General features: G+C 53.8%; 2 protein-coding genes across 2 annotated transcripts in view; both read left to right on the top strand.

Annotated features, from left to right (window-relative positions):
* LOC133361210 (zinc finger protein 696-like) overlaps positions 1–13 on the top strand; it is a 68,933-nt gene extending 68,920 nt beyond the window's left edge. Inside the window, exon 9 of the mRNA XM_061580094.1 lies at positions 10–13. Within this exon, the coding sequence (XP_061436078.1) occupies positions 10–13 (4 nt within the window). The remainder of the gene's footprint in view (positions 1–9) is intronic.
* Positions 14–2,543: 2,530 nt separating this feature from the next.
* Positions 2,544–5,632, top strand: LOC133361100 (large proline-rich protein BAG6-like). Its single transcript, XM_061579926.1, has 4 exons — positions 2,544–3,127; positions 3,655–3,762; positions 4,154–4,297; positions 4,882–5,632. Exons 1-4 carry the CDS (start codon positions 2,945–2,947, stop codon positions 4,978–4,980), a joined length of 534 nt encoding a protein of 177 aa, XP_061435910.1. The 5' UTR covers positions 2,544–2,944; the 3' UTR covers positions 4,981–5,632.
* Positions 5,633–16,581: the final 10,949 nt, after the last annotated feature.

The following is a 16,581-nucleotide window of genomic DNA, read 5'->3' on the forward strand; positions in this document are numbered from 1 at the left end:
TCGGTCAAGGTGAGGAGCCTGGCCCTTCGGTAGACACTCACAGCGGAGACCCATAGACTCACATGGAGACCCATAGACTCACATGGAGACCCATAGACTCACACAGCAGAGACCCATAGACTCGCACAGCAGAGACCCATAGACTCACAGCGGAGACCTATAGACTCTCACAGCGGAGACCCATAGACTCACATGGAGACCCATAGACTCACATGGAGACCCATAGACTCACACAGCAGAGACCCATAGACTCACACAGCAGAGACCCATAGACTCACACAGCAGAGACCCATAGACTCTCACAGCGGAGACCCATAGACTCTCACAGCAGAGACCCATAGACTCGCACAGCAGAGACCCATAGACTCACATGGAGACCCATAGACTCACAGCAGAGACCCATAGACTCACACAGCAGAGAGACCCATCGACTCTCACAGCGGAGACCATAGACCCTCTCACAGCGGAGACCCATAGACTCTCACAGCGGAGACCCATAGACTCTCACAGCGGAGACCCATAGACTCTCACAGCGGAGACCCATAGACTCACATGGAGACCCATAGACTCACAGCAGAGACCCATAGACTCGCACAGCAGAGACCCATAGACTCTCACAGCGGAGACCCATAGACTCTCACAGCAGAGACCCATAGACTCGCACAGCAGAGACCCATAGACTCACATGGAGACCCATAGACTCACATGGAGACCCATAGACTCACAGCAGAGACCCATAGACTCACACAGCAGAGACCCATAGACTCTCACAGCGGAGACCCATAGACTCTCACAGCGGAGACCCATAGACTCTCACAGCGGAGACCCATAGACTCTCACAGCGGAGACCCATAGACTCTCACAGCGGAGACCCATAGACTCTCACAGCGGAGACCCATAGACTCTCACAGCGGAGACCCATAGACTCTCACAGCGGAGACCCATAGACTCACATGGAGACCCATAGACTCACAGCAGAGACCCATAGACTCACACAGCAGAGACCCATAGACTCTCACAGCGGAGACCCATAGACTCTCACAGCAGAGACCCATAGACTCACATGGAGACCCATAGACTCTCACAGCAGAGACCCATAGACTCACACAGCAGAGACCCATAGACTCACACAGCAGAGACCCATAGACTCTCACAGCGGAGACCCATAGACTCTCACAGCAGAGACCCATAGACTCGCACAGCAGAGACCCATAGACTCGCACAGCAGAGACCCATAGACTCGCACAGCAGAGACCCATAGACTCGCACAGCAGAGACCCATAGACTCGCACAGCAGAGACCCATAGACTCGCACAGCAGAGACCCATAGACTCGCACAGCAGAGACCCATAGACTCGCACAGCAGAGACCCATAGACTCGCACAGCAGAGACCCATAGACTCGCACAGCGGAGACCCATAGACTCGCACAGCGGAGACCCATAGACTCTCACAGCGGAGACCCATAGACTCACACAGCAGAGACCCATAGACTCTCACAGCGGAGACCCATAGACTCTCACAGCAGAGACCCATAGACTCTCACAGCAGAGACCCATAGACTCGCACAGCAGAGACCCATAGACTCACACAGCAGAGACCCATAGACTCACAGCAGAGACCCATAGACTCACAGCAGAGACCCATAAACTCACACAGCAGAGACCCATAGACTCTCACAGCAGAGACCCATAGACTCTCACAGCAGAGACCCATAGACTCACACAGCAGAGACCCATAGACTCACACAGCAGAGACCCATAGACTCACACAACAGAGACCCATAGACTCACACAACAGAGACCCATAGACTCACACAGCAGAGACCCATAGACTCGCACAGCAGAGACCCATACACTCACACAGCAGAGACCCATAGACTCACATGGAGACCCATAGACTCTCACAGCAGAGACCCATAGACTCACACAGCAGAGACCCATAGACTCACACAGCAGAGACCCATAGACTCACATGGAGACCCATAGACTCACACAGCAGAGACCCATAGACTCACATGGAGACCCATAGACTCACACAGCAGAGACCCATAGACTCACACAGCAGAGACCCATAGACTCACATGGAGACCCATAGACTCACACAACAGAGACCCATAGACTCACACAGCAGAGACCCATAGACTCACATGGAGACCCATAGACTCTCACAGCGGAGACCCATAGACTCGCATGGAGACCCATAGACTCACACAGCAGAGACCCATAGACTCACATGGAGACCCATAGACTCACACAACAGAGACCCATAGACTCACATGGAGACCCATAGACTCACATGGAGACCCATAGACTCTCACAGCAGAGACCCATAGACTCGCCACCTCGGTGTAACGACTTAATGTCACATTTCAATGAAGCGTCAGTTGTAACAAATTTTTTGTTATTTCTTTTCATTAGATCGGCTGCACTTTGGGCAATGGCTCCTCGATCTCTCTCTCTCTCTCTTCATACACACACAGAGACCCATAGACTCACACGGAGACCAATAGATGGGCGGGTGGGGGGGGAAATGCAGAGAAAATATTATGGGAAAAAATGTCTGTTTATCCGCTTAGTTTGTGAATTTTATTTTTTACCAAAACTGATCCTGCCTCTCGTCCCTGCTACCACCATCACTGCCACTATCATCAATACCACCACCGTCAACACCGCTAACATCATCCTCAATACCACCACCCTCAACACCGCTAACATCATCCTCAATACCACCACCATCAATACCACCGTCCACACCGCTAACATCATCCTCAATACTACCACCGTCAACACCGCTAACATCCTCAATACCACCACCATCAATACCACCACCGTCAACACCGCTAACATCATCCTCAATACCACCACCAACACGACTACCATCATCAATACCGCTAATGCTACAATCAACACCACCGCTAACGCTGCCACCGTCAGTCGGCTCCCATGCAGTCTCCCCCGCCGGCCACCACCGCGGAAGAGGCCGCGGGTCTGGCCGACCGGCCCGTAGCCATGGACGCAGCGCCGCCGGGGGGGGCGACGCTTGTCCAGGAGGAGGAGGAGGCAGCGGCGACGGGCGCGGAGGCAGGAGCCTTGGTGGGCGACGCCTGGGCCTCCGTGGTGCCCCCCGTGAGTCGTTGGCACCCGCCGCTGTACCACCGCCACCAGCATCACCACCACCAGCACCACCAGCACCGCCACCAGCACCGCCACCATCACCACCGCCATCACCAGCACCAGCACCACCACCAGCACCACCGCACCAGCACCGCCACCATCACCACCACCATCACCACCACCAGCACCACCACCACCACCGCCGCGGTGGGGGCGGTTCGGGTGACCGCGATGGGAGACGTCATGGGTCACACGGGGACATCCGTCTGTAGACTGGTGGTTGGGTGGGGTGGGGTTTTGGAGGATCGTGTGGGGATAGCAGACGCTTGGTCACATGGGGATGTCCGTCTGTAGACTGTGGTGGTTGGGTGGGGTGGGGTGGTTTGGAGGATTGCAATGGGATGGGAGCCGTCTTGAGTGGAGTTTGTCGAACACACACAGAGTGAGGTGGAGTGTGGAGAGAGAGGTGAGAACTTCTTTTACACAGTACGTAGCCCACCGTGCTAATGCTCCCCTCCTCCCCCCGGTGAGCCCGGCAGGACTGGGTGCCGGTGATGAGGCAGGACATCCACAGCCAGCGGCGCATCAAGCCGCAGGCTCCGTTCAGCGACGCCTATCTCAGCGGCATGCCCGCCAAGCGCAGGAAGGTGCGGGTGAGGTTTTATATGTGCTTGTTTGGTGTGGTGGTGAGGTGTGATTGTTTAGTGTGGTGGTGGCGGTGTGGTTGTTTGGTGGTGTGGGGTGGTGGTGGATGGTGTGATGATGGTGTGGTTGTTTGGTGGTGTGGTGTGGTGGTTGATTGGTGTGGTGGTTTGGGGTGGTGTCGTTGTTTGGTGTGGTGTGATGGTGGTGGCGGTGTGGTTGTTTGGTAGTGTGGTGGGGTGGTTGTTTGGTGTGGTGGTGGTGTTGCTGTTTGGTGTGGTGGATGGTGTGATGATGGTGTGGTGGTGGCGGTGTGGTTGTTTGGTGGTGTGGTGGTTGATTGGTGTGGTGGTGGCGGTGTGGTTGATTGGTGACACGTTGCGATGCTGTCCGTAGACCATGCAGGAAGGGGAGGGTGGGCGCCTGTCCCTAGCCGACGCTCTTCGCCGAGCGGCGCGCGGAGCCGGGGCTCAGCCGGTGACCAGCGTGGAGTCGCTGGCACGCGACGCCGACGCCACGCAGGCCGCCTACAGGCAGCAGGTGACACGTCGCACCGTCACTCACGTACAGGCGGCAGGTGACACGTCGCACCGTCACTCGTGTACAGGCGGCAGGTGACACGTCGCACGTCACTCGTGTGCAGGCAGCAGGTGACACGTCGCACCGTCACTCGTGTACAGGCAGCAGGTGACACGTCACACCGTCACTCGTGTACAGGCAGCAGGTGACACGTCGCACCGTCACTTGTGTACAGGCAGCAGGTGACACGTCGCACCGTCACTCACGTACAGGCGGCAGGTGACACGTCGCACCGTCACTCGTGTACAGGCGGCAGGTGACACGTCGCACCGTCACTCGCGTACAGGCAGCAGGTGACACGTCGCACCGTCACTCGTGTACAGGCAGCAGGTGACACGTCACACGTCACTCGTGTACAGGCGGCAGGTGACACGTCACACCGTCACTCGCGTACAGGCGGCAGGTGACACGTCGCACCGTCACTCGCGTACAGGCAGCAGGTGACACGTCACACGTCACTCGTGTACAGGCGGCGGGTGACGTGCGGAGAGGTCACTCCCCCCCCCCCCCCCCCCCCCCTCGATCCACCCCCCCGCCCCCTCCAGGTGAAGTCTGACATCAAGAAGCGGCTGAAGGACGACTCTGACTACGACCCCAGCCGCTTCCCCAACTCGCGCCGAGTCTTTGAGGACGACGATTCTTAGGGTGCTCACGGCACCAGAGGCGTTAGTGTAGGAGGTGACGCACCACCACCACCTTCACCACCGCTATCATCGTCACCACCGGCGCTGTCACCACCACCTTCACCACCACTACCACCACTATCATCGTTTAGCCACCACCACCATTGCTATCACCACCACCGCTATTATCGTCACCACCACCACCACCACCATTGCTATCACCACCACCGCTATCGTCACCACGACCAACCACTATCATCATCATCACCCACCGTCATCATTGTCACCATCACCGCTATCGTCACCACCATCCATCAGCGTTATCACCATCACCACCACCATCATCATAGCAGTCGCCACCACCAACACACGCGTGCTTGACTCCGTACTGTATATTGTTGCCAAAGTGATGATGGTTTTTGTTTGTTTAGTTTTGCTGTTTATTTTATTGTCTTGGTTGGGGGGAGGGGCTAGAGTTGGGGGTGGGGTGGTGTGGGGTGGTGTGGGGTAAGGTGATGTAGAGAGTGGGGTTTGGCACGCGCGAGGGGCTTTGTTGTTTCTGTTGCTGTGTTCCGTGTGTCGCCCACCCACGCCCCACCCCTCCCATACTTCACGGCAATGTCTCTTCCCCTCCCTTGGAACCTGTGATGAATAAATGACGAACGTTTTAATGGCTTGGAGTGGGTATCGTCGTGTTGGCGGTGGGGGGCACTCCCCACCCACCTCCCTCATTCTCGTCCACCTGCCCCGTTCTCATCGACTCTCCCACCCACCCACCCACTCGCTTGCCTATCCACCTGCACCCTCGCCTGCCTACTCGCCCACCCACCTGCTCATTCACCCACCCACTCCCCCACCTGCACTCACCCTGCCCATCCGCCTCGCCCACCTCACCCTCACCTGCCTACTCACCCACTCGCTAATTCGCCCACCCACTCGGCCCCACCCGCTCCCTCACCCACCTGCCTATTCACCTGCCCAAAGGCAAAGATCCCCCATATATTCATAATAATTTAGTTTTTTGGGTCTGATCGCGTTATTTATAAATGTGTCGTAACCCTCCACCACCCGACAAGGCCAAACAGTAAAAAATGTGTCACGTTTTCAAAGGACAAATTAATTGACTTCTTTAGCCCACCGGTGTGCTGAAGAGAGAATCAACAGCATTTTAAAACTTGAGTAGCACGACGTTTCGCTGGTAATTACAATCAGCTTCATCGGGCAAGAATGGTGAAGCTCTCTTGTTGCTCCCGGTCTTAAATAGAGCAGCATCAGGGTGACGTCATCATCTCATTCAATCTGGTGCAGTGATTCGAGGCAAAGAGGGGGAGGGTATTGTAATTATATAGATTGGTAATCATTCAATTGTTATTCATTCGTATTTGTTTCCCTTATAAGTAACTAGCGGAAGTACCCGGCTTTGCCCGGGTGAAAAATATATTTCTTAAAAACCTTACATATATATACACAGATACTAAGGTATTGTCAAAGCCCGGTGGGCTGTTTGTACATTTCTCCACCAACAAATATATAAGAGGCTTTCACAAGTCCAAAAAGTTGTAGAAAGTGTGGGGTAAATAGTTGATGTAAAAATGTTTCCGAAAATTGTGGTCTCCCCCCCCCCCCCCCCCCCTCAAATATCTTTACCCCTCGTAGGTATATATACTAACAACACCTTACATACAACCGAGGAAGTGGTATCTATTGACTCTGTAGTAGTATCTACTGACTGTACCGTAGTATCTACTGAGCCAGTAGTAGCTACTGTGTAGTAGTATTTAGTGACTAATAACTACTGACCATAGTAGTATTTACTGGGCCTACAGTAGTATCTACCGACTATATACTCGTAACGACTAACTGTATAGTATCTGCTGACTCTATAGTTGTATCCACTGACTATAGTAGTAACTACAAAATCTATAGCAGTATCTACTCACTCTATAATAGTATCTACTGACTCTAGTAACTACTCACCGTAGCAGTATGTACTGACTGTATAGTAGTATATACTGACTAGCAATATTGACTGACTGTAGTGGTATATACTGACTGTTTTAGTATTTACTATAGCGGTATCTATCAACTCGATAGCAGTATCTACTATCACTACAGCAGTGTATACCGACTGAGGTCGTACCTGCTATCACTACAGCAGTGCATACTGCTGTGTTGGTACCTGCTATGATTACAGCAGTGCATACTGCTGTGGTGGTATCTGCTATGATGAGAGGAGTACATATTGTGGTGGTACCTGGTATGATAACAGCAGTGCATATTGACTGTACTCATCATTCACCCTCACCATTCACCACTCACAACTCACCCTTACCACTCATCCTCACCACTCACCACTCACTATTCACCATTCACCCTCACAACTCACCACTCACCAACCTCCCTCACCAATCTCCCTCACCAATCACCACTCGCCCTCACCACTCACTCTCACCACTAACCCTAACCACTAACCCTCACCACTCGCCGTCACAACCACCACTCACCCTCGCCACTCCAACTTCACCCTCACTACTCACCATTCATCCTCACCAATCACCACTGACCAATCATCACTCACCACTCTCCACTAACCCTCACCACTCAACCTCACCACTCACCCCTCACTAATCACCACTCACAACCGCCACTCACCCTCGCCACTCACCCTCACTACTCCCCACTCATCCTCACCAATCACACCCTCAACAATCACCACTCACCCTCACTGCTCACCCTCACCACTCACCCTTACCACTCACCGCTCACCCTCACCACTCACCCCTTGTGGGGGCCGTTGGCCCCCGGGGTCTCTCCCTCACGCATCCCCTATTCCGGTTGCGTTGCCGCACCGCCCTATTACCCGCTACGGTTTCGCCAGCATTCGAACGCGACGCCCCTACTGTTACAGCCTCGCGCCGCGCTCCCACGCTGCGAGCATACGTGTGCGCACAGCATCATCAATCAAACGCCATACTCCCCCTCTTTACACCGCTACTTACAGCTCTCGCACGCTGCGAGCGTGTGCCCGTCTATAGCCCTGTGCGGCACTCGCTCACCACTGAATACTCGCGTTATGATCGCGCACCTGTATCACACACGCGCACACACGCAGCTCCACACGTGACACCCACTCTCGCGCCGCTCTGCGCAGCGCTCCCCCGAGGCGAGCCGCAGCACTACACGCGTTCACACCGCTCACGAGATCACACGAGGCCACGATTCGCTATTAATGATTTATTATCTGCTACCTGGTCATTAATGTTAAATCAGTGAGTCGACAAGGCTGGCCTATTCCACTAAACCTGTACCTATTCCCTATTTATCGGTTATGACCCTACTTCACCTCCTTACTCACTGTTGGGTGCCCACAGCGGTTTGCTGCTCCCTGTGCTAACAGCGTACCGCGATGCGTCGCACGGACGTCCGGGTCGCTGGCTGGAGCTGCGTCTGGTCCTCTGGCGCTGGAGTGAGAGCGATTTCCCCTTTGCGCCCCCTATTTATCCTCCCTACCTCAAAGGGATGCGGCTCTGAACAATGGGCTCGCGCCCCTCTAGCACGCGCACGGCGGTTCCGGGCACTTTTGATATGTTAATCAGTGTGCGGCGTGCGCGGCGTAAATTCTAATTAATCCCTTTCTCATGCATGGCGCCGTGCTCCTGCGCACCATGCAGCGGCGTCCATCACCACGGCCCGCTGCTGAAGTTAAGCGCGGAGCCTCCGCATGTCCCCACCACCTGCCCTATCAATTGCGCACCCTAAACTATGCCGCCCCGTCCCTCCCCTGCTTGCCCCGTCGACACGTGGGTGGTGTGTGGGGGGGATGCGCTTCGCCGCGGCCATACCATCTTAAGGCCGGTCGCAGCGCCGCGGTGCACGGTAGCGTCGGGGGAGGTCGTTCAATTCCCTGATCGCCGGAAACCGTGAGAGTTAATCCCGATAAGGGTTTCTCGGATAAAAACCGGTCGATCAGGTGACCTCCCCTTCCAGCTCTATGGGTGGGGGAAAATGTGTGGGGGTGTGTTCATGTGAGGTGAGGTGAGGGGGACGCGGGGTCGGCTCCGTCGCTTGGTGATGGCGAGGTCGCAGATGGGGCGCCTGCCGAACGGTTTCGTGGCGACGGCATCACACCCTCACTAATCACCACTCACAACTGCCACTCACCCTCACCACTCACCCTCCCCACTCACCCTCACCATTCACCCTCACCACTCACCCTCACCATTCACCCTCACCACTTTCCCTCACCACACTCCCTCACCACTCTCCCTCACCACTCACCCTCACCAGTCACGCTCACCACTCACCCTCACTACTCACCCTCAACACTCACCCTCACCGCTCACCCTCACCACTCACCCTCACCACTCACCCCTCACAAATCACCACTCACAACCGCCACTCACCCTCACCACTCACTACTCATCCTCACCACTCACCCTGACCACTCACCACTCATCCTCACCAATCACACCCTCACCAATCACCACTCACCCTCATTGCTCACCCTCACCGCTCACCCTCACCACTCACCCTAACCACTCACGCTCACCCTCACCACTCACCCCTCACTAATCACCACTCACAACCGCCACTCACCCTCACCACTCACCACTCACCCTCACCACTCACCCTCACTACTCACCACTCATCCTCACCAATCACACCCTCAACAATCACCACTCACCCTCACCACTCACGCTCAACACTCACCCTCGCCACTCATGCTCACCACTAACCCTCACCACTCACCCTCACCACTCACTAATCACCTCTCACAACCGTCACTCACCCTCACCACTCACCCTCACCACTCACCCCTCACTAATCACCACTAACAACCGCCACTCACCCTCCCCACTCACCCTCACCACTCACCCTCACCACTCACCCTCACCACTCTCCCTCACCACTCTCCCTCATCAGTCACGCTCACCACTCACGCTCACCACTCACCCTCACTACTCACCCTAACCACTCACCCTCAACACTCACCTTCACCACTCATCCTCACCAATCACACCCTCACCAATCACTGCTCACCCTCACCCACCGCCACTCACCCTCACCACTCACCCTCACCACTAACCCTCACCACTCACTAATCACCTCTCACAACCGTCACTCACCCTCACCACTCACTTACCACTCACCCTCACCACTCACCCTCACAACAACCACTCACCCTCACCACTCATCCTCACCAATCACACCCTCACCAATCACCACTCACCCTCACTGCTCACCACTCAACCTCACCCTCACAACAACCACTCACCCTCACCACTCACCCCTCACTAATCACCACTAACCGCCACTCACCCTCCCCACTCACCCTCACCACTCACTCTCACCACTTACCACTCACCCTCACCACTCACTACTCACCCTCACCACTCTCCCTCACCACTCTCCCTCACCAGTCACGCTCACCACTCATGCTCACCACTCACCCTCACTACTCACCCTAACCACTCACCCTCAACACTCACCCTCACCACCACCACTCACACTATTCCCGTTTTAAAAACTTACTTACGTGTCACCAAGTATGCTTGAGGGTGATTGGTGATTGGTGAGGGTAAGTAGTGAGGAATAGTGGTGAGGGTAAGTGGTCAGGGTGAGTTGTGAGTGGTCAGTGATAGTGAGTGGTGAGTGATAGTGAGTGATAGTGAGTGGTGAGGGTGAGTGGTGATGTGAGTGAGGGAGAGTGGTGAGGGAGTGTTGAGGGTGTATACATTTTTTGCCTATGATGACAGCAGTACATGCTGACGTTTTGTATGTTAAATGTAAAAGCTAAATGTGTGTGTCGGAAATGTTAAGGGCGATCCTAAAGGAATCTACAACCTTCGATGATTTCTTTGCGCGATTCAAAGAATCGATTCCTGGCGCATAGGTTTCCATTTTTAATTAGAGTTTTATTTTCATTGGTATGTTATGTTTTAAAGTTTTCAGGAGTTTTTAATTATATTTTAGCCCCGGTCAACGCTGGATATTTCCCATTCGTAGCAGTTTATATCAACTCTATAACCAACTTTATTAAACGGAAATAAGGCGATTCTAAATGAATCTACAACCTTCGAATCCTTTTCGCGATTCAGAGAATCGATTCTTGGCTCGGTCGGGTTTAGAATTTTAATTACACAGTTGTATTTTCATTGGTATGTTATGTTTTAAAGTTTTCAGAAGATTTTAAATGTATTTTTCCCCCGGGCAACGCTGGGTATATCGAGTTTATACCACAAAGTGGTCGCCTCAGACGTGTGGGGTGTCGAGGCCTAGTATCGTGCAGAGCCTCCGGCCTCGCCTAGATTGCCCACCCGGCCGAGGCTGAGGCCTGTCTAATCGCTATTTTATTATCTACCGACCCTATGATAGTAATTGCACACATTGGGGTGGGGGGGAGTGAAGAGGACGTGAAACTTTGATGAATTTACCTCAGCGTCGCGTGTTAATGCGTGCGCATATTTTTAACGGGAATTAAAAATGGCGTCCACCTCGAAGCAGCGTTGCTGCCCGTTGCCAGGGGCCAACCGCCCGTTGCCAGGGGCAACCGCCTTCGCTCTTGCGCAACGGCGTGCTTCGTTACGTGCCGGTCGGCAATAGTAAATAAATAAATAAAGATAAATCGCACTAAATTGATTATCGGTCCGATTTAAAGTTTAGAGACGAAAAATTGTAAATGCCTAAGTTTACTGCGGGGCCGGGGGCGTGCCCACCTGCAAAATTTAATCTCGGCGAACCCCACGGTCCGAGAGCTAAATCCCCCGGAAGGGAGCGTACGCAGGACAGACGGACGGACAGACAGACAAAAAATGAATTATATAGGTTAGATTGTATTTATCTGATAATACGCTTCCAGGCCGCACTCAGCCTGTAGCTGTCAGAGAGATTGAAATTATTTCTGTTTCTCTTAATTTCAATGGATTCTCTAATTAGTCTTTGCCAGTAGTAATTAAGTGTTACACAACACTTCAACGTTATCAAAATCAATTGAGTGTCCTTGTTGACAAGCATGCGCTGCCACTGCCGACAGTTGTGTTTGAGATAATTTAATGTTTCTTTGGTGTTCTTTTAGTCTTACGCTGATGTTGCGTCCCGTCTGTCCAATATAGCATCTGCCACATAAACAATTAATCCGATATACACCTTCTGTTGATACTTTAGGCAATTCGTCTTTAGTGCCAGATACCAGTTTTTGAATTTTGTGCACTGTACCAAATCTTACTTTAATGTTTTGCTTTTGCAAAACCCGGGCTAATTTGTCAGTTACTCCTGAGATGTATGGAATTTTAATTGTTTGAACAATCAGCACACGGGTGGGCTAGAGAAGTCAATTTATTTGTCCTTTGAATACGTGACACATTTTTTACTGTTTGGCTGTGTCGGGTGGTAGAGGGTTACGACACATTTATAAATAACGCGATCTGACCCAATAACCTTGATTATGAATAACATTGGTCGCGAAAGCCAACGTGTTAAAATCTCCCATTTAGCCAAAGCTGTTAGCGAGCGCCTAATGAAGGTGGGCACGGCAGGGGGTGGGGTGGTCAGCACCACGCCTGGCCACCTCTCTGGAAATATTTACTTGACACCGCACCAGTTTCTCAGTTGAGGCTGGGTGGATCTAGAGGAGGCCCAGGGCCAGTGCATTATTAGGTACTAAGTGCCATGATAGGTGCAGAGGCCACGTGAAGTGTCATATGCCTGCAAGTTGGTCAGGGGACAGACCCAGCAGGTGCCATGGGTTGGCTGACTGAGATGACTGGCTGATGCATCACCTGTGCCCCCTACTGTGCCAACTTGCTGTGCTTTAGCCACCCGGTGCTCCTCTCGTTGTGAGCGTCGCTCCTCCGCCCTCCGTTGTTGCTGGCGGGCAACTGCCTCCAATTGTCCAGTAAAGGCCTCGTCACGAGCCTCCTCCAGAGGCCGATCTTGACACCGCTGGTACCAGTCATTGCCAAGTCCACTCTGCTCCAGTTCATCCCTTCAGCCAAGGATGGATTTTCCCTCCCCCCAAACCCCACCCCTCACCTACCTCGCCCACTCAACCTCCCGCTCACCCCCTACCCCACCACCAACCCACAGCACACCCCTCCCCAACGCCACCCCACTCGACAAATGAACGTACAACCTTCATAAAACACTTTATTTTAGTACAACAACATACGGGAGGGGGGGGGGGGCTATTCCGTTTTTTTTGCACATACAGTGTTACATTTGTCACATAGAAAAGCAATGAGGGGGGGGGTCGGGTGGGTAGGTGGGGGTGGCGTTCCAACCACAGCCAAACCTCTCGGAGTCCGGGTTCGGGATGAGTCTGAAGGGGGTGGTGGTGTGCTGGGTGTGGACCCCCCCCCCCTCACTCCTGAAATGCTGTATGTTGGAAGAGGGGAGGGGGGGGTGAAGAGGAATAAGAGGTTTGTATGTGTGCGCACACGTGTTTTTATTTGAATTTTAATATAAAATAACCACCTTCCTGTCACACTAACTATACATTGGAAACACGGGGTTTTTTTCTCTTATAACAGCTACGGTAGGGTTATTATAACAAAGATAATATATAGTGTCCAGTAACACACGAGGAGGAGGAGGAGGGGGGGGGTGGGTGGGTATCTGGTTGTGGGTGCTCTCAGCACCACCACCCCTGCCCCACAAACAAAAGAACATGCACGGCCGAGGGGGACCACACTCCCCTCCGTCTTCCCACTCTGCGCAGAGCGACAGCGCCTGCAATAATTAGTAAATTACAAAGTTATCAAATAAAGTCTTATTTATGTACAATTGTGTGTGCGTGCGTGCGCGCCCGTGTAGAAATGAAGCCGGATAGAGCGGATCGCTGTGACGTGACGTGATTATAGCGATGCGGGTTCTACCTTCTCGCCCACCAGAGCCCTCTCAAGATGCCCGGCTTTACCTCCCCCCCGCTCCCCTGGACGATTTCCCTTCCAGCTGCTTTTATAGTTTTTTTCAGACGACGCTGGTGCCCTAAGCCCCCCCCCCCCCAACCCCTCGCCACGATAGTCAATTTCGAGGGCGGCTCCGAATCTTTTTTATTTCTCCGAACGATGTTGGCGAGCGAGATTTTTGCAACCTCCTCTAGTTTTGCGACGCGGGGAGTCATTTTGCAGTCGGTAACACCCGGCGAGTTTTGTGCGGCAAAGCGCTTGGCACGAACCGCAGCGCTAAGCAAAGCGAGCGAGCGCAGAATCCCAGTTCCATTCCCGCGTGGTGCTGGCCACTCCGCCTCGTGCCGGCCTTGATGGGTGCTGCTCGCTGACAGAACGCGGCCCCACCAGTCGGTCAAGGCGGTGCGGGGTGGGAGCTTCGTCGTAAACGCACAAGCGGCGTACACGCGATAAGGCAGGGATATGCACGATTTCACTTTCATCGTGTGGCGGCGATTACGATGCCACAGCGGTTACACGGGGGGCTGGGAACGGGCACCGTGGGAGGGCTACCGGCAATGTTCCACAAAGAGCTGAAAAAGTTTTCGTTACCTGGGGTGGGAGGTGGGGGGATCGGGGTGAAAGCAAAGAGACTTTACAAGTTGCAGGCAGGCCTCCCGATTCACGTGGAGTGCGCTGTCTGGATGCAAGTGCTGGCGTGATCATCAACGTCTCAGGAAGTCCTTCCCAGGAGACGTCATCTCTGCTGCTGCTGCTGCTGCTGGAGAGCAAACCGCGAATAAATACTCTGAGGCTCTGGAGATTGGGGGAGGGCGACGGATTTCACCGCCCCCCCCTCAATCTCCCGACGGCCACGATGGGGGTCTGTGGCAGCTGAAAGTTACGATACCGGTGGGGGGGGGGGGTGGGGGGGAGACCCCCTGAAGCAAGCGGACCGGCTAAATAAAAAACAATGGGAAATTTTTATGTATTTTATTTTTAATGAGTTTTGACGTTCCGGCTTTAGGCTCGCCTCCCCTGCCGCTGCGGTGACGGAGTCGAGACGTTGACAGACCTCCACAGACCTCCATCACGGAGAAGGTCAAATCCTGGTTGGGGGCTTATCTCGGAGGGAGGGAGCTTGTGGGTGGGGGGGAAACCAATCGTCGTCGATTAAAAAAAACCGATCAGCGCGGTGGGCGACATCCACGGAGCGAAAGAAGTTTCACTTCGTACGTTGCGGGGGGGGGGGGGGGGATCAACAGCGGTTGCCCATGATGGAGAGGAACTCTTGCCCCCCCCCCCCCTGACAGGGGGTGTGGTGGGGGGGTGAACGGAGCTCGTGGACGAGATGGGGTGGGGGGGGTGGTCTGGCAGTGCGAGTCGGAGCGGCCGCGGAAGCTTTTGAAAGTCTTTTCGGGCCAACGACGGCGGCTCCCGTGGGTTTGATGAAAAATAAAAGATGGAGTCCGCGACCCGTTTGCGATACGCCACCGCGCGTCTCTGCCCAAATTCCGTTGAAACGCAGAGGCACGGTTAGCCGGAGGGTGGGAGAGAAGAAAAAAACGTCACGTATGAAAATACACCCACGGCGCTCATTTTTTTTACGTACTTTTTTTTCCCCGCGTTTTAACTCCCAAACTATTATTCGTAACAATTATTAGTATTTTTTTTACAAAGACCAAACCCACCACCCCCCACCCACCCTCCTCCTCCTCTCCGTGTTTTATTTGGACTCATCTTAAAATACAGTTGCCACCTTAACACGGTTACTACATATATACACGGTTAGATCGATCGGTAGAACGTCTTGTGTGTGTTTTAACAGCCTCGGCCGTGCGTGCGCAAGCGTTGTGGTGGAACGCTTCTGCTTGAAATGCACTTGTAAAAATGTCAGAGAGAGAAAGAAAGAAAATCAAATCGCCCGCAGCGCAAAAGCATCGCTTCAGAAATGATCGGAGCGCTGCGAAGCCCCAAACCAAAATGACGGACGAGGGACGGGGGGGACGAGGTTCCGGGGGTGAAGGAGAAAAAATACAAACAAAAGTAATAATTGCGTTTTTACCTCTTAAAGCCGCCCGCCGCCGCCGCCACCATCACCCGCCTTCTAAAGCCAGCGATTAATCGGCGTGAATTTGTGCCCAGGATTCATCATCATCACCACCACCACTCGACAACAAAAAAAAAGATGTTGATAACCCACGAGAATTAGAAGAGCAAAACGAGCCGAGCGTCCGCGTCAAACGAAGGACGCGCCAAGATGTGCATCCACCGCCACGCTCTCCCACCAACCACCATCATCATGATCATCGACATCAGTGGGTGGTGAAATGAGACACCGTACACGCACGAAGCTTGGCGATGTGCAGCAAGGAAGGAGAATCGGGGTTGGTGGTTTCATGCCGACGCTGGAAGGTCGTGGCCACTGCAAGTTTGGCAAGATCCGTGGTGGTGTTGGAGGATGATGATGTGGTGCGTAATCCACAGGGGGACCCGCAGCCTTCAAATAAACCATTGGGGATTAACTTGGGGAGCGCCGCTGCTGCTGCCGCTGCTGCTGGCAGCACCTTCACTCTCACGTCCCAAGACTCCCAAACAAAACCAAACAACAAACAAACGAAGCTAAGGAAGTGTGGCGGAGTCTTCTACTTCTGCCCGCCAACTCAACGCCCGCCGCCGTTCCCTCTCTTGCGCCCCTCCGCCCCCCCCCCCGCCGCCCCCCACCACCACCGCCCCC

This window comes from Lethenteron reissneri, chromosome 71 (assembly GCF_015708825.2).
Source record: "Lethenteron reissneri isolate LAM-NWPU_2019-01 chromosome 71, ASM1570882v1, whole genome shotgun sequence".
NCBI lineage: Eukaryota > Metazoa > Chordata > Hyperoartia > Petromyzontiformes > Petromyzontidae > Lethenteron > Lethenteron reissneri.

What these genes read in the sequence shown, in the direction of transcription:
- LOC133361100 (XM_061579926.1), top strand. Translation starts at nt 2,945, where the DNA reads ATGCAGTCTCCCCCGCCGGCCACCACCGCGGAAGAGGCCGCGGGTCTG. An exon ending in GGGCCTCCGTGGTGCCCCCC is followed by an intron (nt 3,128 to 3,654) that starts GTGAGTCGTTGG and finishes TGAGCCCGGCAG; the next exon opens with GACTGGGTGCCGGTGATGAG. An exon ending in AGGCCGCCTACAGGCAGCAG is followed by an intron (nt 4,298 to 4,881) that starts GTGACACGTCGC and finishes CGCCCCCTCCAG; the next exon opens with GTGAAGTCTGACATCAAGAA.